The 25835-nt window shown below is 43.9% G+C and overlaps 1 protein-coding gene across 4 annotated transcripts in view; it reads left to right on the forward strand.

Annotated features, from left to right (window-relative positions):
• Positions 1-18947: 18947 nt before the first annotated feature.
• The window catches only part of LOC115159076 (protein ERGIC-53), a 31524-nt gene continuing 24636 nt past the window's right edge, over positions 18948-25835 (forward strand). For 2 of the 4 annotated variants that reach the window (XM_029708448.1, XM_029708450.1), the window contains exons 1-6: positions 18948-19180; positions 20875-21029; positions 22962-23069; positions 23362-23423; positions 23966-24065; positions 24290-24416. In XM_029708448.1, coding sequence (XP_029564308.1) covers positions 18973-19180; positions 20875-21029; positions 22962-23069; positions 23362-23423; positions 23966-24065; positions 24290-24416 — 760 coding nt within the window. In that variant the 5' untranslated portion in view covers positions 18948-18972. The remainder of the gene's footprint in view (positions 19181-20874; positions 21030-22961; positions 23070-23361; positions 23424-23965; positions 24066-24289; positions 24417-25835) is intronic. The other 2 variants (XM_029708449.1, XM_029708451.1) reach the window with 1 other exon arrangement.

Here is a 25835-nt window from a genome sequence, read left to right on the forward strand (position 1 = left end):
TTAAAACGTTAACACATTACTTACAGGGAGCCAATCGATTAAGTGCTGCAGAGAAGCAGCGGTGCTATCACGCTCAACCCAGAAAGGAGAGAGACATACTTAATAGGGCATATAGATAACATTTTACTGTAGCTACTTAATAATTTAATTTAACAATTTAACAACTATTGTAATTGTGATGTACTTGTGTGTTTTAGGCAAAAAGATGAAGGGCATAAAAGGAGGTGAAAGACATCAGAGAAGCTCCGGAAACAAATTGAAGAGCTACAAAAGCAGCTACAGACACAAACACGAAAAAAGGAGAGGTATACGAAAAAAAATTGCCGTATGAAACAGAATAATCCATCTCCATCTACAAAAGTTGACAAACAAATGAAACGGCTACCATGCGCTACAATACAAATGACCTTCTCTTCCATGATGCCTTACTGGATGTCACAGTATCCACAGAAAATGGTGCCCCTCCTCGGCCGGGCGGCGCTCGGCGGTCGTCGTCGCCGGTCTACTAGCTGCCACCGATCTATGTTTCTGTGTTTGTTGTGTTTTGTCTGTCTAGGTCCGCACCTGTTTCCTTTTCTGTCATTAGTGGGGGGGTGTATTTAGTTTGTTCCTTTGGGTTTGTGTTTTGTGCGGGATTATTTGTTTGTCAGCGGGCAGTGGGGTTTTACGTTGTGTTTTTTCTCCAGCGTTTATATTTTGGAGTAGTGATTCTAGCCGGGCTGCGCCCCGTGCGTATTTTTCCCTCTTTATTGGATTACCTGTTTCCCTTTTGGGTTTTTGTGCGATCTCTGTGCTTTTGATTCACCTAGTGTGTTGGGTGTCAAATAAACTTCGGCCTACCGAACAATCGTATCCTGCATTTGACTCTGCTCCTTCCTCCTGCCCTACATATCCGTGACACTGAAGGACATCCGACAGGTACAGCAACTCACGGGGAGAAAGGGAAAGGCATCTCATCTCAAAGATAGTGACAGGAAAACTTGTCAAAAAATATAGGCTGCACCGTCTCTCCCAAAGTTAATTTGGGTTTTCAAAGAAAAGGTGGCTGAAGAATGCAGAACTAAATTTAAACTACCAAAGGAAGAGAAACAATAAGGTGGTAGATGGCTTCATAAACAAAGTCAGAGATTTCTATACCAGGGATGATGTCAGTCGAATTACGACTGGGAAGAGGCAGACCCTCACCCAGAAGAAAATCAAAAATCACAAGAGTTTCCTTTTGGACACAATGATAAATCTACATGTGAAGTTTTTGGCAGAACATGGGTCAATCTCCTACTCCCTCTTCTGCTCACTGCACCCCTTTTGGGTTATTCACCCAACTCTAAGTGACCGGGAGACTTGCATGTGCAAGCTGCACGAAGATCTCAGTTTTATTTTACATTTACGTCATTTAGCAGACGCTCTTATCCAGAGCGACTTACAAACTGGTGCATTCACCTTATGATATCCAGTGGAACAACCACTTTACAATAGTACATCTATATATTTTTCTGGGGGGGAGGGTAGGGGAGGTGGGTTAGAAGGATTCATTTATCCTATCCCAGGTATTCCTTAAAACCTCTTGAGGCTCTAGTCCCGTAAGCGGGACGAACATCCAGCGAAAAACTCCTATCGACATTAGCATAACGAAATTTAATATATATATTTTTTCAAATATAGGACTGTCTCATATCGTTTTATAGATACACCTCTCCTGAATCGACCCACTTCGTCCGATTTCAAAAACGCTTTACAGGAAAAGCAAAACATTAGATTATGTTAGAGGAGTATATCGTAAAAGTAGCCACATAGCCATTTTCCGACCAACCACATGCATCACAAATAACCAAAAAACAGCTAAATGCAGCACTAACCTTTTACAAACTTCATCAGATGACACACCTAGGACATCATGTTACACAATGCATGCATTCTTTTGTTCGATAAAGTTCATATTTATATATAAAAACAGCATTTTACATCGGCGTGTGACACTGACTAACTATTTTCCCTCAAATGCATCCCGGGAAACAGTGCTACGATTTACTCAATTACTATTCAAAAACATTTTTAAAATGTAATATTGTCATTCTAAGATTTATAGATGAATATCTCTTGAAAGCACCTGTAATACCAGATTTAAAAATAACTTTACTGGGTAATCACACTTTGCGATAAAAGGGGATGCAATACTCAGAAAATTACCTAGTAAATACAGCTCGGCGCCATCTTGGAACAATCGCATATCACATCTAATCTTGTATACTATATTGTCAATAATCCCTTACCTTTGGTTGTCTTCATCAGAAAGCACTTCCAGGAATCCCAGGTCCACAACAAATGTATTTTCGTTCGAAAAAGTCCATCCTTTATGTTCCATTAGCTTGCTGTTGTTAGCGCGTCTGAAGGCTGATCCAAAACCTTCGTCGGCCGCGGGACAGCCATTTCGAAAAAAAAAACATTTTTCCCCCATTTAGGTTCGTTCAAACATGTCAAACGTTGTATAACATAAATCTTCAGGGCCTGTTTCAACAAGAGAGCCAATAAGATTTGAGGGGGACGATTGTATTGTGTTTCAAAACGTTTCGAAAGGAGGGGGTAGACAGGGCCGCCGGCGTCATAATGGTGATGGCCCTCCTCCTGTGACCAATTTCAACAGCGTGTCATTCTGTCAGTTTCCACAGTAGAAGGCTCAAACCACTTTGTAAAGACTGGGGACATCTAGTGGAAGCAATAGGAAGTGCTCAATGAACCATAGCTCACGGTGTGATTAATAGGCAAAGATGTGAAGTTGAGTCCACAATTCAGAATTCCACTTCCTGTTTCGATCGGTCTCGGGGTTTTGACTGCCATATGAGTTCTGTTATACTCACAGACACCATTCAAACAATTTTAGAAACTTTAGGGTGTTTTCTATCCACAAGTATTAATTATATGCATATCCTAGCTTCTGAGTTTGAGTAGTAGGCCGTTTAAAATGGGCACGAATTATTTTCAAAATGCGCTGTGGCGCCCCCTATCCTAGGGTAACGCCAAGAGGTTTTAATACATTTTAGAATAAGGTTGTAACATAACACTGTGGAAAAAGGGAAAGGGGTCTGAATACTTTCCAAATGCACTGTCTACCTTTATCACACCAGTATCCCTGCACATTGTAAATATGGTATTGATACTGACCATGTATATACTGTAGCTTAATTATTTGTTGTGTGTGTTTATGTAATTATGTAATTTTTAGTACTACATTGATCAATGCATTGTTAGGTTTAGAGCTTGCAAGAAAGGCATTTCACTATACTTGTACGCGTGACATAAAAAAACTTGAAACTGAAACAAATTACACTCAAATAACAATCAGTTTCCTTTAGACCTAAACCTAAGTATGCCTAATTTATATACTGCTCAAAAAAAAGGGAACACTTAAACAACACAATGTTACTCCAAGTCAATCACACTGCTGTGAAATTAAAATGTCCACTTAGGAAGCAACACCGATTGACAATAAATTTCACATGTTGTTGTGCAAATGGAATAGACAACAGGTGGAAATTATAGGCAATAAGCAAGACACCCCCAATAAAGGAGTGGTTCTGCAGGTGGAGACCACAGACCACTTCTCAGTGCTTCCTGGCTGATGTTTTGGTCACTTTTGAATGCTAGCGGTGCTTTCACTCTAGTGGTAGCATGATACGGAGTCTACAACCCACACAAGTGGCTCAGGTACTGCAGCTCATCCAGGATGGCACATCAATACGAGCTGTGGCAAGAAGGTTTGCTGTGTCTGTCAGCGTAGTGTCCAGAGCATGGAGGCGCTACCAGGAGACAGGCCAGTACATCAGGAGACGTGGAGGAGGCCGTAGGAGGGCAACAACCCAGCAGCAGGACCGCTACCTCCGCCTTTGTGCAAGGAGGAGCAGGAGGAGCATTGCCAGAGCCCTGCAAAATGACCTCCAGCAGGCCACAAATGTGCATGTGTCTGCTCAAACGGTCAGAAACAGACTCCATGAGGGTGGTATGAGGGCCCGACGTCCACAGGTGGGGGTTGTGCTTACAGCCCAACACCGTGCAGGACGTTTGGCATTTGCCAGAGAACACCAAGATTGGCAAATTCGCCACTGGCGCCCTGTGCTCTTCACAGATGAAAGCAGGTTCCCACTGAGCACATGTGACAGACGTGACAGAGTCTGGAGACGCCGTGGAGAACGTTCTGCTGCCTGCAACATCCTCCAGCATGACCGGTTTGGCAGTGGGTCAGTCATGGTGTGGGGTGGCATTTCTTTGGGGGGCCGTACTGCCCTCCATGTGCTCGCCAGAGGTAGCCTGATCTTGGTGTTCATTAGGTACCGAGATGAGATCCTCAGACCCCTTGTGAGACCATATGCTGGTGCGGTTGGCCCTGGGTTCCTCCTTATGCAAGACAATGCTAGACCTCATGTGGCTGGAGTGTGTCAGCAGTTCCTGCAAGAGGAATGCATTGATGCTATGGACTGGCCCGCCCGTTCCCCAGACCTGAATCCAATTGAGCACATCTGGGACATCATGTCTCGCTCCATCCACCAATGCCACGTTGCACCACAGACTGTCCAGGAGTTGGCAGATGCTTTAGTCCAGGTCTGGGAGGAGATCCCTCAGGAGACCATCCGCCACCTCATCAGGAGCATGCCCAGGCGTTGTAGGGAGGTCATACAGGCACGTGGAGGCCACACACTACTGAGCCACATTTTGACTTGTTTTAAGGACATTACATCAAAGTTGCATCAGCCTGTAGTGTGGTTTTCCACTTTAATTTTAAGTGTGACTCCAAATCCAGACCTCCATGGGTTGATAAATTGGATTTCCATTGATTATTTTTGTGTGATTTTGTTGTCAGCACATTCAACTATGTAAAGAAAAAAGTATTTAATAAGATTATTTCTTTCACTCAGATCTAGGATGTGTTGTTTAAGTGTTCCCTTTATTTTTTTGAGCAGTGTATATTTATAACAAGGCTGAATGGTAGTTGTCAGTCATATTTCAAGCATTGTTTTAAACTTCTCTGTGAAGTTATCACACAGTGTAACCAAATCCAATGTGCCAATCTCAGACAACTTGGACCAGGGGATGATGATGATTCATTAAACAATTCATCATTATTTACATGTTTTTTATTTGTTCCACAATGAGGCCATGTTCAGAGAGGAAAAAGTCAGTGCCATAATTTGCATTTGATTAAAAACCTCTTAAGGATCCACCCCTTTTTATTTCAATGTTTGCCTAAGATGACATACCCAAATCTAACTGCCTGTAGTTTAGGCCCTGAAGCAAGGATATTCATATTCTTGGTACCATTTGAAAGGAAAACTTTGAAGTTTGTGGAAATGTGAAAGAAATGTAGAAGAATATAACACAATAGATCTGGTAAAAGATGGCACTGTATTATCCTCACAGCAGGCTAAGGTGTTTAGTTTGTCTGGAAGCAAGACGTCAGTTCTCTCTATACTGACGTTTCTCTTGTTTGATTGACTTGTGGAGGGAATAACTACACTGTTTATTTTCGGCCATATTCCCAGACATCTTTCCATGGTTAACTTCATTAGGGTAGGGGGCACTATTTTCACCTCCGGATGAAAAGTGTGCCCAAAGTAAACTGCCTGCTACTCAGGCCCAGAAGCTAGGATATGCATACATAGAAAACACTCTAAAGTTTCCAAAACTGTTAAAACAATGTCTGTGAGTATAACAGAACTGATACGGCAGCTGAAAACCTGAGAAAAATCCATCCAGGAAGTGGGATTTTTTAATGTTTGTAGTTTTCCATTGAATGCCATTACAGTATCAATTGACTTAGGACTCAAATTGCACTTCCTATGGCTTCCACTAGATGTCATCACTCTTTAGAAATTGTTTCAGGCTTGTATTCTGAAAAATGAGGGAGTAAGACCAGTCTGAATGAGTGGACACTGCAGTGTCCCAGAGGTTTTTCATGCGTGCGACCGAGAGCACGCCTTTCTTGTTTTCCTTTTATATTGACGAAGCTTTTGTCCGGTTGAAATGTTATTGATTATTATGACTAAAAACAACCTGAGGTTTGATTATAAACATTGTTTGACATGTTTCTACAAACTTTACAAATAATTTGGGGATTTTTCGTCTGTCTGTTGTTACTGCCTTTGAGCCTGTGGATTACTGAACAAAACGTGCGAACAAAACGGAGGTTTTTGGATATAAAGAGGGACTTTATCGAACAAAAGAAACATTTATTGAGTAAATGAGAGTCTTGTGAGTGCAACCATACGACGATAAAAGGTAAGTGATTCATTTTATTGCTATTTCTGACTTTTGTAACTCCTCTACTTGGCTGGTAACTGTTTGTAATGATTTGTCTGCTGGGCGCTGTTCTCAGATAATCGGATGGTATGCTTTCGCCGTAAAGCCTTTTTGAAATCTGACACCGTGGTTGGATTAACAAGAAATTAATCTTTAAACCGATGTAAAAACAGTTTTATGTTTTATGAATTTTTACAATGAGTATTTCTGTTTTTGAATTTGGCGCTCTGCAATTTCACTGGATGTTGGCCAGGTGGGATGATAGCGTTCCACACCTCTTAGAGAGGTTAAATGTGGTGGTTCGCGCTTTCAGTTTTGCGCGATTGCCACCATCTATCCATTGTTTCTGGTTAGGCTAGGTTTTAATAGTCCCAGTGGGTACAACATCTCCAATGCACTTCCTTATAAACTCACTCACCGAGTCAGAGTATAAATCGATGTTATTTTCTGAGGCTTCCCAAAACATTTCCCAGTACGCGTGATCAAAACAATGTTGACGCGTGGATTCCGATTGGTCAGACCAGCATTGAATGGTTCTAGTCACAGGTACATCCTTTTTGAGTTTCTGCTTGTAGGACGGCAGGAGCAAAATGGAGTTGTGGTCGGATTTGCCGAACAGAGGGGGGGTAGGGCCTTGTATGCATCGCGGAAGTTAGAGTAGCAGTGGTCCAGTGTATTTTCCACGCGAGTGCTGCAGTCAATGTTCTGAAAGAATTTAAGGAGACTTGTTCTGAAATTTTCTTTGTTAAAATCCCCAGCTACAATAAATGTAGCCTCAGCATATATGGTCTCCAGTTTATATAGAGTTCAGTGAAGTTCCTTGAGGGCCGTTGAGTTATTTGCTTGGGGGGTGTATACATGGCTGTGGCTATAATCAAAGAGAATTTTCTTGGGAGATAATGTGGAATTCTAGATCAGGTGAAAGAAGGACTTGAGTTCCTGTAAGTTGTTATGATTACACCATGAGTCGTTAATCATGAAGCATACACCCCCACCCTTCTTACCAGAGAGATGTTTGTCAGGACACCGATCCCGTAGAGTTTAAGAATGATGGAGGCCTCTGTGCTCTTCGGGACCTTCAATACTGCAGAAATGTTTTGGTACGCTTCTACAGATCTGTGCCTCGACACAGTCCTGTCTCGGAGCTCTATGAACAATTCCTTCGACCTCCTGGCTTGGTTTTTGCTCTGACATGCACTGTCAACTGTGGGACCTTAAAGTCCTGGTAATCTTTTACCTCAATTGCAGTCAATATTTAATCGTCACCTTATTCAGTCTCATCTGAAAGTTGCAAATTCTTGGTTATCTTCACGAACCCTGGCTAACAAGTTGAATCAGCAATAAAAGTATGTGGTTTAATTATTTATTTACCAAATACCTAAACAATCACACAGAATTACATCTACACAGAATGGATCATACATTGATTACAAATTATGTCATAAAGGAATACGTCTCTAGCGGACGGAACAGATAATATATACGAGCAAAGCATCCACAGGAAAAACAATAACTACTAACGACAGGCTAACAGGCTACATACAAACAAAATACTAGCAGTGTTAGCACAACCACCCACAAAACCAAGTGACAAACATACTCCTAAATATATGACCCCCAATCAGGAACAACGATCCCCAGCTGTTCCTGATCAGGAGTCACAAGACTAACACAGAAACAGACATACTAGACAACACATACAGACTTCTTCTGCCACGTCCTGACCAAAATACTCCACCACTACTCCCTTTGCTGGTCAGGACGTGACAGTACCCCCCCCCCCCCCTAAAGGTGCAGACCCCAGAATGCACCTTAAAAGAAAACACAAAAATCCCCAATACCACAACAAAAAATAATACCCCCTAAACAAAAAAGGGAGGGAAGGGAGGGTGGCTGCCGTCAACGACGGCACTGTGCTACACTCTCCCTCCCCAACCCACCTATCCTGGAGGTGGCTCTGGTTCCGGCCTCCTGCCCTCCGGGTTGTAGGCAGACTCATTGGGGTCCGAGTCGTAGACAGACTCAAGTTGTTGTGGCTCGTGGGCAGGTTCCCTCATTTCCATGCTGAAGGCAGACTCATTTACAACACAGTTAGTCAATTTCAGTTCTGAGTCGTAGGTAGACTCCTTCGGTTCCGGGTCGCAGACAGACTCACCTGGTTCTGGGTCATAGGCAGACTCCCTCGATTCCGGGTCGCAGGCAGACTCACTCGGTTCCGGGTCGCAGGCAGACTCACCCGGTTCTGGGTCGCAGGCAGACCCCTTCGGTTCCGGGTCGCAGGCAGACCCCTTCGGTTCCGGGTCGCAGGCAGACCCCTTCGGTTCTGGGTCGCAGGCAGACCCCTTTGGTTCCGGGTCGCAGGCAGACCCCTTCGGTTCCGGGTCGCAGGCAGACTCCTTCGGTTCCGGGTCACAGGCAGACTCCTTCGGTTCCGGGTCACAGGCAGACTCCTTCGGTTCCGGGTCACAAGCAGACTCACCCGGTTCCGGGTCACAAGCAGACCCCTTCGGTTCCGGGATACAGGCAGGCTCCCTTGGTTCCGGGTCACAGGCAGACCCCTCTGGTTCCGGGTCGCAGGCAGACCCCTTCGTTTCCGGGTCGCAGGCAGACTCCTTCGGTTCCGGGTCACAGGCAGACTCCTTCGGTTCCGGGTCACAAGCAGACTCACCCGGTTCCGGGTCACAAGCAGACCCCCTCGGTTCCGGGATACAGGCAAGCTCCCTCGGTTCCGGGTCACAGGCAGACCCCTCTGGTTCCGGGTCGCAGGCAGTCTTCCTCGGTTCCGGACTAGACACTGTTGCCGGATACTCTAGACTGCACACTGTTGCCGGATACTCTGGACTGCACACTGTTGCCGGATACTCCGGACTGCACACTGACTGCACACTGGTGCCGGATACTCTGGACTGCACACTGGTGCCGGATACTCTGGACTGCACACTGGTGCCGGATACTCTGGACTGCACACTGGGCCGACGCACTAGAGGCTGGGCCGACACACTAGAGGCCTGGTGCGTGGGGCTGGTAGAGGTGGTACCAGGCTGAAAACACGCACCCTAGGGCTAGTGCGAGGAGCGGGAACAGGCTTAATAGGACTAGGCCGACTCATGGGAAGCTTGGTCCGGGTTGCTGGTACTGGTCGTGCCATACTGGAGGTACTCACTTCCGGGATAGTACGAGAGGCGGGAACTGGAAAGACTGGGCCATGAAGGCGCACAGGTGGCCTTGACCGCACCGCCTGCACAACCCGTCCTGGCTGGATGGAACTAGCAGCCCTGTACGAGCGGGGTGCTGGTTCAGGGTGAACTGGGCTGTGCGGGAGTAGGGTAGTAGGGTAGCCTGGTCCTAGGAGGCATACCGGCAACCAGATACGCTGCGCAGGCATCCTCCTACCAGCTTCAGCGGTGTCCGGTGTGTCCCATCCCAGGTTCCACAGGGACAGAGGGGCGGCCCCGTGATCATCTGTCTCCCGGGGTAGGCTTGAGTATTCCATCATCATTGCTTTCCGCCAAACCCTTCCTGGTTTCCATTTACTGGCTGGCTGTCCCTCATGTGTTGTCTCTACAGCTCTAGTGGACTCCGGTGCCGTGGGGAATTTCATCGATCAGGACCTCACCTCCTTCCTGAACATCACCTCGTACCCGCTCTCCTCTCCTTTTCCTGTCCAAGCCTTATCACACACATCACAGCACCACTCACCCTCACCGTGGGACCCCTGCACCAAGAAAGTCTTCCTCATTATCAATGCACCCGTACACAAAGTCATCCTTTGCCTCCCGTGGCTCCAACTTCATGAACCCACCATCTTTTGGATCCTGTACTTTTTACTATTTGTAACCTGCACTTGTTTGCCGATGATACTGTTGTGTATGCTATTGCCCCAACGGTTGACCAGGCTCTATCTGAACTACAGTCTGCCTTCATTATCCTCTATGGGCTATGTGGGACGCAAGTGTCCCACCCCTGGTACACCCTATCAACAACAGGTGAAATATCAAGAGCGCCAAATTTGAAAACAATGAAATGTCATAATTCAAATTTCTCAAACATACAAATATCTTACACCCTTTGAAAGATAAACATCTCCTTAATCTAACCACGTTGTCCGATTTCAAAAAGGCTTTACAGCGAAAGCATAAAGTTAGATTATGTTAGGACAGTACATTGAAAATAGCTTTGTGTAATGTTTTGTCAATGCAAAGACACGCGTCACCAAAAGCAGAAAACCAGCTAAAATTATGCACTAACCTTTGACAATCTCCATCTGATGACACTCCTAGTACATTATGTTAGACAATACATGCATTTTGTGTTCTATCAAGTTCATATTTATATCCAAAAACAGTGTTTTACTATGGCGTTGAGGAAATCTTTTCCCTCCAATAACCGCCAGTCAATCAGCACAACAAATGATATAATTACTATTCGAAAACATTGGTAAAATATTATATTGTCATTCAAAGAATTATAGATTTACATCTCTTGAACGCAACCGGATTGCCAGATTTAAAAATAACCCTACTGGGAAATCACACTTTGCAATAATCTGAGCACTGCGCCCAGAAAAATACGCTTTGCGATACAGACTAACCGCCATGTTGGAGAGATCTAAAATCGAAAATACTATGTAAATAATCCATTACCTTTGATTCTCTTCATCAGATGTCACTTCCAGGAATCCCAGGTCCATAACAAATGTAGTTTTGTTCGAAAAAGCTCATAATTTATGTCCAAAAAGCTCCGTGTTGTTAGCACATGATCTAAGCCCGCCGGACTTCTCTTCATGAAAGAGGGGAGAAAAAATATTTACGTTCGTTCAAACATGTCAAACTTTGTATAGCATAAATCATTAGGGCCTTTTTCAACCAGAACATGAATAATATTCAAGGCGGACGATTGCATTCTCTTTTAAAACGTATTGGAACGAGAGTACCCAACATGAACTCGCGCGCCAGAGTCTTGTCGGCCACCACCGTTTCAAGGCTCTTGTTCGTTCAGTTCTCACAGTAGAAGACTCAAACAACTTTGTAAAGACTGGTGACATCTAGTGGAAGCCATAGGAAGTGCTCAACGATTAATAAGCCCCTGTGTGTTTCAATGGCATAGGCTTAAAGGTAATTCAACACATCAGGTATCCACTTCCTGTCAGAATTTGTCTCAGGGTTTTGACTGCCATACGAGTTCTGTTATACTTACAGACACCATTCAAACAGTTTTAGAAAATTCAGAGTGTTTTCTATCCAAACCTGAACAATAATATGCATATTCTAGCTTCCGAGTTGGTGTAGGAGGCAGTTAAAAATGGGCACATATTTTTTTCAAAATTCTCAATACTGCCCCCTATCCCCAAGAGGTTTTAATTGCAGAAAAACTTTATTGACCTGAAATTAGTACCGAATGCAGGTAAAACTATGTATACAATATTCAGACCCTTTGAGTTTTTCCACATTTTGTTACATTACCGCCTTATTCTAAAATTGATTAAATTGTATTTTTTCCCCATCAATCTACACACAGTACCCCATCACGACAAAGCAAAATATTTGGGCAAATTTATAAAAAACAACTGAATTATCACATTTCAATAAGTATTCAGACCCATTACTCAGTACTTTGTTGAAGCACATTTGGCAGCGATTACAGCCTCAAGTCTTCTTGGGTAAGACGCGACATGGGAGGGAAGGGAGGGTGGCCACCGTCACCGACGGTGCTCCTGCAACGCCCCCCCCTAACCCCAATACTCCCCCCTCAGGAGGTGGCTCAGGAGCCGGACGCAGACCCCACTCCACCCCTGGCTCACTCTTTAGGAGCTCTGGACTGTAGAAAGACTCTAGGAGCTCTGGACTGTAGACAGACTCACTTGGTTCTGGACTGTAGCCAGACTCACTCGGCTCTGAACAGTGGGCCGTCTCACCTGGTTCCGAACAGTGGGCCGTCTCTCTCCGGGGCACTGTCACCGGAAGCTCTGGACGAGGCACTGTTGCCGGCCGTTCTGGACGAGGCACTGTTGCCGGAAGTTCAGGACGAGGAACAGGACGTACTGGACTGGGCTGACGCACTGGAAGCCTGGTGCGTGGTGCTGGTACTGGATATGCCAGCCTGGAAACACACACCTTAGGGCTAGTGCGTGGAGCGGGAACAGGTCGTACGGGACTGGGCTGACGCACTGGAAGCCTGGTGCGTGGTGCTGGTACTGGATATGCCAGCCTGGAAACACACACCTTAGGGCTAGTGCGTGGAGCGGGAACAGGTCGTACGGGACTGGGCTGACGCACTGGAACCCTGGTGCGTGGTGCTGGTACTGGATATGCCAGCCTGGAAACACACACCTTAGGGCTAGTGCGTGGAGCGGGAACAGGACGGGTTGGACTGGGCTGACGCACTGGAAGCCTGGTGCGTGGTGCTGGTACTGAATATGCCAGTCTGGAAACACACACCTTAGGGCTAGTGCGTGGAGCGGGAACAGGACGGGTTGGACTGGGCTGACGCACTGGAAGCCTAGTGCGTGGTGCTGGTACTGGATATGCCAGCTTTGAAACACACACCTTAGGGCTAGTGCATGGAGCGGGAACAGGATATATTGGACCGTGAAGGCGCACTGGCGGTCTCGAGCGCAGTACTGGCTCCACCCTTCCTGGCTGGATGCCCGCTTTCCCCTGACAAATGCGGGGCGCAGGTACTGCGCACACCGGCCTGTGAATACTAGGCCTCAACGCTCCAACACTCCAACGCACGGGACCTGACTAATACTAGGCTGCCCCCAATAAGCACGGGGATTTGGCTTGCGGCTCAATCCTGGCCCTGCCAAACTACCCGTGTGCCCCCCCCAAAAAAATTATTGGGGCTAACTCTCCAGCTTAATAGCCAGTCGTGTTCCCCTGTCATTGACCAAGGCGCAGCGGGTTGAGTGCTCATAATAAACTTTTTAATGAAAACACTTAAACAAACAAAACAAAACGATGGACGACGAATACAGACTTGAAGGCAAACGACAGCAATTCAAGTGACAACCTCTCACAAATTACAAACACAAACACACCCTAATATAATGGACTCTCAATCAAAGGCAACTAGACAACACCTGCCTTTAATTGAGAGTCCACACCCCAATTAACTAAACATAGAAACAGACTAACTAGAAAGAACATAGACTAACAGAGCAGTGACCAAAAACCCCGGAAAACATAAATCAACTACCCTCTACATAATACACACACCCAAACCACATAAACCAAATACCCTCTGCCACGTCCTGACTAACAAAATAACCCTCATACTGGTCAGAACGTGACATAGTGTCACTGCACAGCTATTTTCAGGTCTCTCCAGAGATGTTCGAATGGGTTCAAGTCCGGGCTCTGGCTGGGCCACTCAACGACATTCAGAGGACATCCACTCATGCGTTGTCTTGGCTGTGTGCTTAGGGTCGTTTTCCCGTTGGAAGGTCCTGAGCTCCCGGGAGAAGGTTTTCATCAAGGATCTCTCTGTACTTTGCTACATTCATCTTTCCCTTGATCCTCACTACTCTCACAGTGCCTGCTGCTAAAAAACATCCCCAAAGCATGATGCTGCCACCACCATGGTTCACCGTAGGGATGGTGCCAGGTTTCGTCCAGATGTGACGCTTCTCATTCAGGCCAAAGAGTTCAATCTTGGTTTCATCAGACCGGAGAAGTTTGTTTCTCATTGTCTAAGTGTCCTTTAGGGCCCTTTTGGCAAACTCTAAGTGGGCTGTCATGTGTCTTTTACTGAGGAGTGGATTCCGTATGGCCACTGTACCATAAAGGCCTGATTGGTGGAGTGCTGCAGAGATGGTTGTCCTTCTGGATGGTTCTCCCATCTCCACAAAGGAACTCTGGAGCTCTGTCAGAGTGATTGATCACCTCCCTGACCAAGACCTTTCTCCTCCGATTGCTCAGTTTGGCTGTGGCGGCCAGCTCTAGGAAGAGTCTTGGTGGTTCCAAACTTCTTCCATTTAAGAATGATGGATGCCACTGTGTTCTTAGGGACCTTCAATGCTGCAGAAAGTGTTTGCTACCCTTCCCCAGTTCTGTGCCTCAATGCAGTCCTGTCTCGGCGGTCTACAGACATTTCCTTCAACCTCGTGGCTTGGTTTTTGCTCTGACATGCATTGTCAACTGTGGGTGCTTATTTAGACAAGAGTGTGCCTTTCCATATCAAGTCCAATCTATTGAATTTACCACAGGTGGACTCCAATCAGGTTGTAGGAACATCTCAAGGATGATCTGTCTGGGTGATCTTTTTTCTCCCCTGAATGATCTGAATGTAAGATTACAGGGACTCTCCGCAACTATATCCTCTTGAGGATACAATCCCGATAACGGGATTGGTTGGACAACAACCAGTGAGATAGCACGGTGCGATATTCAAAACAAAATAATCTCAAAATTAAAATTCAAGTATTATACGACATTTTAAAGATACTCTACTCGTTAATCCAATCACATTGTCCGATTTCAAAAAGGCTTTACGGTGAAAGAAAAACATTAGACTATTTTAGCATAGCACCTCAGCAACAAAAAAAATGCCATTTTCCAAGCACGATAGCCATCACAAAACCAGATATACAGCTACAATTAAGCACTAACCTTTGACAATCTTCATCAGATGACACTCCTAGGACATCATGTTAGACAATACATGCATTTTTTGTTCAATCAAGTTTATATTTATATCCAAAAACCCAATTTTTACATTGGTGCGTGACGTTCAGAAAATGTTTTCTCACCATAACTGCCGATGAAGAGGCACATTTAATTTACGGAAGAACTCATAAACGTTGAAAAAATGTATAACAATTATTTAAAGAATTAGAGATAATCTACTCCTTTATGCAACCACTTTGTCAGATTTCAAAATAACGTTACGGAAAAAGCACATTGTTCAATATTTTGAGTACAGAACTTAGCCTTCAATGCTAAGCTATACAGTTAGCCTACAACCACGGCGTCAACAAATCTCTAACAATATGTTCGAAATATTTCCTTACCTTTGCTGATCTTTGGCGGAATGCACTCGGATGGGCATCCACTTCCACAAGAAATGTTCATTTGTTCTGCAAAGTCCATCATTTATGTCCAAATACGTCCGTTTTGTTGACCCATCCAGAACACTTTACAATGCCATGTGGAGTGGACGCAAATCCATAGACGAAATGTTCAAAGTTCCATTACCGTTTGTAGAAACACATCAAACAATGTTTACAATCAATCCTTTAGGGTATTTTTTAACGTAAAATTGCGATAATTTTACAACCGGGCAATAGCTTCTCATCCCAGAAGAAAAATATAAAAACGATGACGTCACGTACACGCGCATCATAAGACACCTCTCCTCAGACTGGCCAATGATTGACTGAGCCAAAATGATCTGCCCGGTAACAGCTGACGGTTGAAACCAGTTCATAAAGATTGTTGACAGCCAATGGAAGAGTTAGGAGGTGCAACGTAAATCCTATGTCACTGTAGTTTTCCAAGGGATTCAAAACAAAAACTACATTTCTAAATTCTCCTACTTCCTGATTCAAATTTTCTCAGGTTTTGTGCCTGCCATATGAGTTTTGTTATACTCACAGACACCATTCAAACAGTTTTAGAAACTTCAGAGTGTTTTCTATTCAAATCTACTAATAATATGCATATTCTATTTTCTGGGCCAGAGTAGTAACCTGTTTAAATTGGGTACGTTTTTCATCCGGCTGTGAAAATACTGCCCCCTAGCCCCTAGAGGATATTCAATGTGCGGGACAAAATTGATTAAGAAGTTGGATCTCTTTTCTGTCTGCATTAAGAAGGACAACACACAGGTCTTTCCATCATTGTATGTTTTTTTGTGTGCAAATGAACTCAAGCTTATGGACAATGTCAACTGTGATACCTGATTTCAAGGTTTTACTGCTAACCTACAAAGTATTACATGGGCTTGCTCCTACCTATCTTTCCGATTTGGTCCTGCCGTACATACCTACACGTACGCTACGGTCACAAGACACGGGCCTCCTAATTGTCCCTAGAATTTCTAAGCAAACAGCTGGAGGCAGGGCTTTCTCCTATAGAGCTCCATTTTTATGGAATAGCCTGCCTACCCATGTGAGAGACGCAGACTCAGTCTCAACCTTTAAGTCTTTACTGAAGACACATCTCTTCAGTAGGTCCTATGATTAAGTGTAGTCTGGCCCAGGGGTGTGAAGGTGAACGGAAAGGCTGGAGCAACGACCCACCCTTGCTGTCTCTGCCTGGCCGGTTCCCCTCTCTCCACTGGGATTCTCTGCCTCTACCCCTATTACAGGGGCTGAGTCACTGGCTTACTGGTGTTCTTCCATGCCGTCCCTGGGAGCGGTGCGTCACTTGAGTGGGTTGAGTCACTGACGTGGTCTTCCTGTCTGGGTTGGCGCCCCCCCTTGGGTTGTGCCGTGGCGGAGATCTTTGTGGGCTATACTCGGCCTTGTCTCGGGATGGTAAGTTGGTGGTTGGAGATATCCCTCCAGTGGTGTGGGGGCTGTACTTTGGCAAAGTGGGTGGGGTTATATCCTACCTGTTTGGCCCTGTCCGGGGGTTTCTTCGGATGGGGCCACAGTTTCTCCTGACCCCTCCTGTCTCAGCCTCCAGTATTTATGCTGCAGTAGTTTATGTGTCGGGGGGCTAGTGTCAGTCTGTCACATCTGGAGTATTTCTCTTGTCTTTTCCGGTGTCCTGTGTGAATTTAAATATGCTCTCTCTAATTCTCTCTTTCTTTCTTTCTTTCTTTCTCTCTCTCGGAGGACCTGAGCTCTAGGACCATGCCTCAGGACTACCTGGCTTGATGACTACTTGCTGTCCTCAGTCCACCTGGCCGTGCTGCTACTCCAGTTCCAACTGTTCTGCCTGCGGCTATGGAACCCTGACCTGTTCACCGGACGTGCTACCTGTCCCAGACCTGCTGTCTCAGACCTGCTGGAACCCTGACCTGTTCACCGGACGTGCTACCTGTCCCAGACCTGCTGTCCCAGACCTGCTGGAACCCTGACCTGTTTAGCGGACGTGCTACCTGTCCCAGACCTGCTGTTTTCAACTCTCTAGAGACAGCAGGAGCGGTAGAGATACTCTCAAAGATCAGCTATGAAAAAGCCAACTGACACTTACTCTTGTGTTACCGACTTGTTGCACCCTCGACAACTACTATGATTATTATTATTTGACCGTGCTGGTCATTTATGAACATTTGAACATCTTGGCCATGTGCTGTTATAATCTCCACCCGACACAGCCAGAAGAGGACTGGCCACCCCTCATAGCCTGGTTCCTCTCTAGGTTTCTTCCTAGGTTTCGGCCTTTCTATGGAGTTTTTCCTAGCCACTGTGCTTCTACACCTGCATTGCTTGCTGTTTGGGGTTTTAGGCTGGGTTTCTGTACAGCACTTTGAGATATCAGCTGATGTAAGAAGGGCTATATAAATACATTTGATTTGAAATTTGATTTGATATAGTGAACCACCTGAGTGAGCTGGGTGCGCATCTATGCAGGTACTGTCCCGAAATGGACGACACAAACAACTGGATTCGTTATCGCTTTCTTGCCCTGCCTCCAGTCCACTTACCGATATCTGAACAAGAGAGCCTCACCGAAATTCCAACAAGAAGTTCTGTGAAAATGTAATTTAATCAGAAGCCACTGCCAGATTTCTGGATAGGGAAAATGTGGATAGGGCTGCGCTCTGAGTTTCTTGCCTTGGCAAATAGTGCTGTTAAGACACTGATGCCCTTTGCAACTACGTGCCTATGTGAGAGTGGATTCTCGGCCCTCACTAGCATGAAAACTAAATACAGGCACAGACTGTGTGTGGAAAATGATTGATGAAGACTGAGACTCTCTCCAATACAACCCAACATTGCAGAGTTAAGTGTGGTGAGTTATTCAAAATTTATGATGACCAAATAAGGTTTTATATGTAAGATGGCTAAATAAAGAGCAAAATGATTGATTATTATTATTTGTACCCTGGTCCTATAAGAGCTCTTTGTCACTTCCCACGAGCCGGGTTGTGACAAAAACTCACACTCATTCTTATGTTTAATAAATCTATCGCAGGTTTACAATGATGGCAAAAAACTAAATTTGAGAGTGTGCTGACCCTGGTGCTAGAGGGGGTACGCAGCTGGAGGTTGAATGTTTGAAGGGGTACGGACTATAAAAAGTTTGGGAACCACTGATCTAGGGCATTTCAAAAAGCTGATTGAGGACCTTATTACTGATGAATGTGTTTGTTTTTTATGACGTTTTTCTTTCTGCTTGAATTCTATATTTATATTTTGATGTGTGTATTTTCTGTAATTTATGATTCACTGATAAAATAACATGTAAATAAATAAAATAAATACAAAATAGACAAAATGAAACCTGATCCTCTAAATAAGGCACATTTCTTTTAAAGAAACAGAATCGTTGTTTACATTGTGAAATAAATGCAGACACATACCAGGATACAATGTATAATTTATCTATGGCTACAGTGTAATTTAGTTGCGTTCTGTGAAGTACAAGCAAGCTGCAACCGGTCATATTATACCTCAGTGGCCGCAACTCGGCTGTGTCTAGGATTCAACCAATAAGAAAGCGCCCTGTTGGCCCAACAGGCATTCCCGTCATCCTCTCTGTTTCAATGCTACGTAAGCAGTGATACCAAAAGATGGCGGTGTCCATAGGAAGGTGTCTGGCTGTTGATGCTTGTTTATTAATATTAACTTTAACATGTCACCACAGTAATGCCGATAATATCGTTGCCGGTGCATCGACTGAAGAAGCCCCACACCGCCGATTTGAATACAAGTACAGTTTCAAGGGACCGCACCTGTCTCAAACCGACGGGATTATTCCTTTTTGGGTGCACAGTGGAAGTAAGTTTCAGTTTGACCGGCTAGGCAGTTGCTTACCGTTATCAATGATCATAACCTATAAATAGGTATAGTGGAAAATCAGCTGCAATAGCTATTTTGCATGTAGGGGAAACATTTGACACGTTTGTTGTAACTATCCGGCTACTGCCTGCTGTAGAGAAGTTCTGTAGGGGGATCAGTTCATTGTTGTGTAGAGAAGTTCTCGACTGTGCAGACTTGGCTTGCTACAGTTTCTAAACATGATATCAAACTCGTTTCAACATGTCATGGCCGTTAAATAGCCAGCAGCTTTAGAATACTGTAGAGAAGCAGGAGAAGAGAAAGGTACATGCACCGTCAGGCAATATGCGACTCTTATCCAGAGTGACTTATAGTTAGTGAATTCATCTTAAAATAGATAGCTAGGTGGGACAACCACATCACAGGCTTAGTAACTACACTTTTCCTCAATAAACTAGTTCTCAGTGAAGTCAGAGCTAAAGGGCAGAGGGATATTTTAAAATACTATTTTGAAGAGGTAGGGTTTCAGGCCCTTGCCTGCCAGCTGGCTAAATCACCCTACCCCAAAGTAGTACCATCTGTATACCTGCCAGCCCACTTTTTTTTTTTAGCTGACACTTAATAGTTCAGTTGGTTCCTTTCTACAATACCGAGTCTTACAAAGAAACATGGATGACTTGCACACAGAGAGATCAATCTGGAATGTTAACATTCCTCTTGTTAGTCCAAGTTTTGGATTTCTCCTTGCAACACAACCACCCACATGATACAGCAGGCAGGTTTCACAATACCTAATATTTGAGAGCACTTTTGAAGTTGGCGAGCATTGAATTTCTTTCCTATTGAAGTGGCCTGCTTGTCACCTAGTCTGGTATGGTTTTGTGTAACGTAAAGGGTTAACAAATCAGTATGTCTAAAAACCATACAACGGTCCAGCTGATGACGCACTCAGATTTGAGTCCATTTTACAATGGTGCCCTTTTGTTATCAGTATAGGCTGTAGTAAGATGGCATGTGGCTCTACACATGTACAATTGTCATTTAGAATTTGGTCACACCAAATAAGTGTAGGCAAAGGTCCATATGCCAAAGCCTGGTTGCACTAGACTAGTTGCTATTACCCATATTTTTCTTTTCCAAGGCCTTATCTGTCTTGGCTAGACAATAAAGCGTAACACGAGCGAGGTAATTTGGATATAGCATGAGCTTGTTTCTAGCCATAAGCCTGACAAGCATGGCTTAACAGTGCATGGCTTAACATTGCACTGTTAACAATACTAGGCCTATTATAATGTCTCTCTGTCCTTTACATAGGAGGCTTTCAGATATATTAATGTTACTGACAGAGGGCCTTGGACATAATCCCAGGAGCACACGTATTAAGGTGTGCATGGGCTGAACACACATTTATGTTCCTAACCTCAAGCTTTGTAAGAAAATGAACTTCCTGGTCAATTGTTTGCCCTGGGCCAATAAGCTACTGTTTCTCCATATGTAGTTACACTATACAGTTAAACAAGTATTTCTGGACCTTCGCAGAGTGAGTTTTCACAGTTTCTGTTCAGTTTAAATTCAGGAACTTTTTGAATGCGTGAGAAGCTACTTTTTTTGTCAGTTAGGACAGTATGAATGCATTGAGCATTAACTAGAATGTACCCCTCCCAACCCTGCAAACTATCAACCTTGTGTTCCAGATGCCATCCCCAGTGCCGACCAGGTCCGTATCACCCCCTCTCTCAGGAGTCAGAAGGGCTCAGTCTGGACCAAAAACACGGTCAACTTTGACCACTGGGAGGTTAAGGTGACCTTTCGTGTGTCTGGACGGGGGAGGATGGGAGCTGACGGCCTGGTAAGAACTGAATAACACCTTCTTTCTATGGTTTCCATACACTGAATTTTTCACTGCTGAGCTGAACTGTACTCGGCTGGTTACAACTCTACCATAGTTGCTGGAACCTATGGCTTCTATTCACTTTGACTCTAGACCAGGGATGGGCAACTGATGAGGGTGGGGGACCACAAAAAAACTAAACTCATGAGAGGCCACAGTGGCTCGTGGGTCTGCATACCCACATCCATGCCCCACCTTGCGAGCAAAACATTTAGCGGCCCCCCTCGTGACAGCGAAGTGAGAAAAAAACACTTGAAAGTTATTTTTATATTTTATTTCCTGCTAATCTACACTTTGCCATGGGGTGGAGAGAAGATTTTGCAGTTTTACTGATCATTTCCTGCAATTCTACAAATTTTTCCATAGAGTGGAGGCACATGTTTGCAGTTTTTAATATGGTAACTGATGATCATTGGGCCACACACCGGTCGGTAGTTCGGTCATGCTTACTACGAGTTTACATAGCTGGCCACTAGACTAACTTACCAACCTAAATGTTTTTTTGCTGACATGGGCTAATTAAGTGACTGCTGATGCACAATGAAATGCACCTTGTGTATTCGATGATTCTAACGCTCAACAGTAAGTTGAGAGTTAGTGCCCATCTCTGCTTCAGACCTTTTCACCCTACATGCTGTAGCTGATCAAGCTGTACTTACAGGCCTGGTTACGCATCCATCTTAGTTGCTGGAACAATGCTAGAAAGGACAATGTGAAAAGAGCCAGTTAAATATCAGGGCCAGCACTAGGGCTGGACAGTAATTGTGAAAAGAGCCAGTTAAATATCAGGGCCAGCACTAGGGCTGGACAGTAATTGTGAAAAGAGCCAGTTAAATATCAGGGCCAGCACTAGGGCTGGACAGTAATTGTGAAAAGAGCCAGTTAAATATCAGGGCCAGCACTAGGGCTGGACAGTAATTGTGAAAAGAGCCAGTTAAATATCAGGGCCAGCACTAGGGCTGGACAGTAATTGTGAAAGAGCCAGTTAAATATCAGGGCCAGCACTAGGGCTGGACAGTAATTGTGAAAGAGCCAGTTAAATATCAGGGCCAGCACTAGGGCTGGACAGTAATTGTGAAAGAGCCAGTTAAATATCAGGGCCAGCACTAGGGCTGGACAGTAATTGTGAAAAGAGCCAGTTAAATATCAGGGCCAGCACTAGGGCTGGACAGTAATTGTGTAAATGACATTTATGGATGAAGACCATCATGAAAATTAAATAACTGTTGTAAACGTTTTAATAATAAATATATAAACTTCATTTAAGTCGACAAACTTTACCCAAAAGCAGTAAAGTAAACGTAATCCTGGTTAATTAAACAGCCTCTATTAGGAAAGAGGAGACAAAACTAGCCAGTTTTAGAATTATGTGTTGTGAAACAAACAGCTGACTGAAGTCGGGATAGCCAGGTATTCAAAAATACGAGACTTGCAGTTGAGTGGTCTGGTTTCAAATATAGCGGTATGGTTTCTACCCTCTGCTACAGTTAATTCATTATTTCTAGACTGATAAAGGATGGTGTGAAAAAGTTATTTCTGTCCATTGAGACGTAGGCCTATATTATGGTGGCTGTTGTGCTAGTAGAGGATGTGGAGTTGTACTGACCTACAGGCTCAGACTTCAGGTTAATAACCATGTTTATCTCTGTCGGTCCTGTCCCTGTGTGGCTCAGTTGGTGAAAGCTTGGCGCTAGTAACTCCAAGGTCGTGGGTTCAATTCCTACATTATGCTTTGACTATACTTTACATCTTACTGTATCTATTGTCCCCATGTTTATCTGTCTGCCTCTTTGCTGCTCTACTGTTACATATAGTTATTTAGACAGTTAAACAAGTATTTTTGGTCCTTCAGTCTCTCCATGTCTTAATTTCTGTCTGTCCCTCTAATAGGCGATATGGTTCACCACTGCACAAGGCCTAGATGGTCCTGTCTATGGAGCCGCTGACAACTGGAATGGCATCGGCATCTTCTTCGATTCCTTTGACAACGATGGGAAGGTTGGTGGCCATATTAATTATATATTCATAAAATACAAAATATAATGCATTTATTTATTTAATCATAGGTAAAACCAAGTGTATATCATATACCTTTAATATTAAATTACTACAATGCAAATTATAGGAATAATAGATTGATACTATACACACTTGGATACAAAAACTGTTTTCATACTTTCAAGTAGTATGCCTAGGTCTGATGAGGACGTATGCTGGGATTGGATAAAATAAACCCAAATGACCTTCAAAACATAGATTAGGTATATTAATGTTTAACTGTTTGTTTTAGAAAAATAACCCTGCTGTGCTGGTGGTGGGAAACAATGGCAAACTTGTTTATGATCACCCAAAGTAAGTCAACATTTCCTTGCCTCACTGACATCACAAAAGGAAAATGTAAACAATTTAAAGAAGATTAGAAAATATTATACAGTATATTTGTGGTTAGAGATTATAGTCCTATCTCTTCCTAATCTCCCTTGACAGTGAAAGCTTTAAATCACTTCTCTGTGCCAGTTGATCTAGGCCTATGTCTTAGAGTTCACACTGTTTTCTGTTTTGTCACTGCTGAAAATGCAGTTTACAATAATAGGAGGAAATTACATTTGAAATGTTTTCCTTAAATTTCTCAAATCTCTAAAACATTTACTTTTGGAAATGTTATTTGTTTGACCATACTGTATATGGAGCATTTTATCCTCTGCACTTGCTTTTCGTGCTGCTATCATACATGTGTATTTCATACGTTATATGGATCAACGTTAGCCTTTGTTCTTTTGTCTTATTGTCGATGCTTGTGGGGATCAATTAATTGATCTTGAAATATACTGTATGAAGTACTTCTATAATATAGTGTTCAGTTTTAGTGTCTAAACAGGATGCTTTTTTTGAAGTGATGGTACGACTCAAGCCCTGGGAACATGCTTAAGAGACTTTCGTAACAAACCTTATCCTGTCAGAGCCAAAATAACATACTACAAGAAGACACTAACGGTAGGACAATATTCAATCAATGTTCTCAAATAATCTCTCACCCTTGTACTCATCGATACCACTGCCTATACTCTGATCTCTGCCTTTTTACTCTGTTTTTCTCCACATCAGAGATGTAGATACTGAACAGTTTTGCATTATGCACAAAAAAAAGCCTAATCTTTTTATATTGGGCATTTTTCAATTGATTGCCTTAATTGACATGCTGTTCTCTGTCCCCTCAGGTGCTGATCAACAATGGTTTCACACCAGATAAGGATGACTATGAGTTCTGTACCAAGGTGGACAACATGATCATTCCTCAGGAGGGCTACTTTGGCATCTCAGCTGCCACGGGAGGTCTAGCAGGTGGTACTTGGTAACAATTTACTTAAGGCCTGCAGGTGTAATGCATTATAATGTGGTTGTAATGTATTATTAAACTTGCCAAAAGCAAGTTTCTGTCATTTCTTTCTAATTAGATTTGACTCTTCTGTAAACATTGATTTAACTGCTTAAAATGTTGGGATTATTATTGTTGGGATTATTATTGATTATTATTGTCAGGCAAAGGTTCAGCTAAACCTAGGTTATGGCAAAGTGACAAAGAATTTTTATAAAGTTGAAGCTCATTTACTGCATTTCTTCACAATTTAAAACATTTCATGCAATTTAAAGAACAGCCAAACAAAAGCATAAATTGACTCCAGCCTTTATCACCTTGGCTTGTATAGTTTCATGTCAAGTCAAACAGCATCTACAGTGAGGGGGAAAAAGTATTTGATCCCCTGCTGTTTTTGTACGTTTTCCCACTGACAAAGAAATGATCAGTCTATAATTTTAATGGTAGGTTTATTTGAACAGTGAGAGACAGAATAACAACAAAAAAAATCCAGAAAAACGCATGTCAAAAATGTTATAAAATGATTTGCATTTTAATGAGGGAAATAAGTATTTGACCCCTCTGCAAAACATCACTTAGTACTTGGTGGCAAAACCCTTGTTGGCAATCACAGAGGTCAGACATTTCTTGTAGTTGGCCTCCAGGTTTACACACATCTCAGGAGGGATTTTGTCCCACTCCTCTTTGCAGATCTTATCCAAGTCATTAAGGTTTCCAGGCTGACGTTTGGCAACTCGAACCTTCAGCTCCCTCCACAGATTTCCTATGGGATTAAGGTCTGGAGACTGGCTAGGCCACTCCAGGACCTTAATGTGCTGCTTCTTGAGCCACTCCTTTGTTGCCTTGGCCGTGTGTTTTGGGTCATTGTCATGCTGGAATACCCATCCACGACCCATTTTCAATGCCCAGGCTGAGGGAAGGAGGTTCTCACCCAAGATTTGACGGTACATGGCCCCGTCCATCGTCCCTTTGATGCGGTGAAGTTGTCCTGACCCCTTAGCAGAAAAACACCCCCAAAGCATAATGTTTCCACCTCCATGTTTGGCGGTGTGGATGGTGTTCTTTGGGTCATAGGCAGCATTCCTCCTCCTCCAAACACCTTGAGTTGATGCCAAAGAGCTCCATTTTGGTCTCATCTGACCACAACACATTCACCAGTTGTCCTCGGAGTCATTCAGATGTCCATTGGCAAACTTCAGACGGGCATGTATATGTGCTTTCTTGAGCAGGGGGACATTGCGGGTGCTGCAGGATTTCAGTCCTTCACGGCGTAGTGTGTTACCAATTGTTTTCTTGGTGACTATGGTCTTGAGATCATTGACAAAATCCTCCCGTGTAGTTCTGGGCTGATTCCTCACCGTTCTCATGATCATTGCAACTCCACGAGG

The sequence above is a fragment of the Salmo trutta genome, chromosome 23 (genome assembly GCF_901001165.1).
Source record: "Salmo trutta chromosome 23, fSalTru1.1, whole genome shotgun sequence".
Taxonomy (NCBI): Eukaryota; Metazoa; Chordata; class Actinopteri; order Salmoniformes; family Salmonidae; genus Salmo; species Salmo trutta.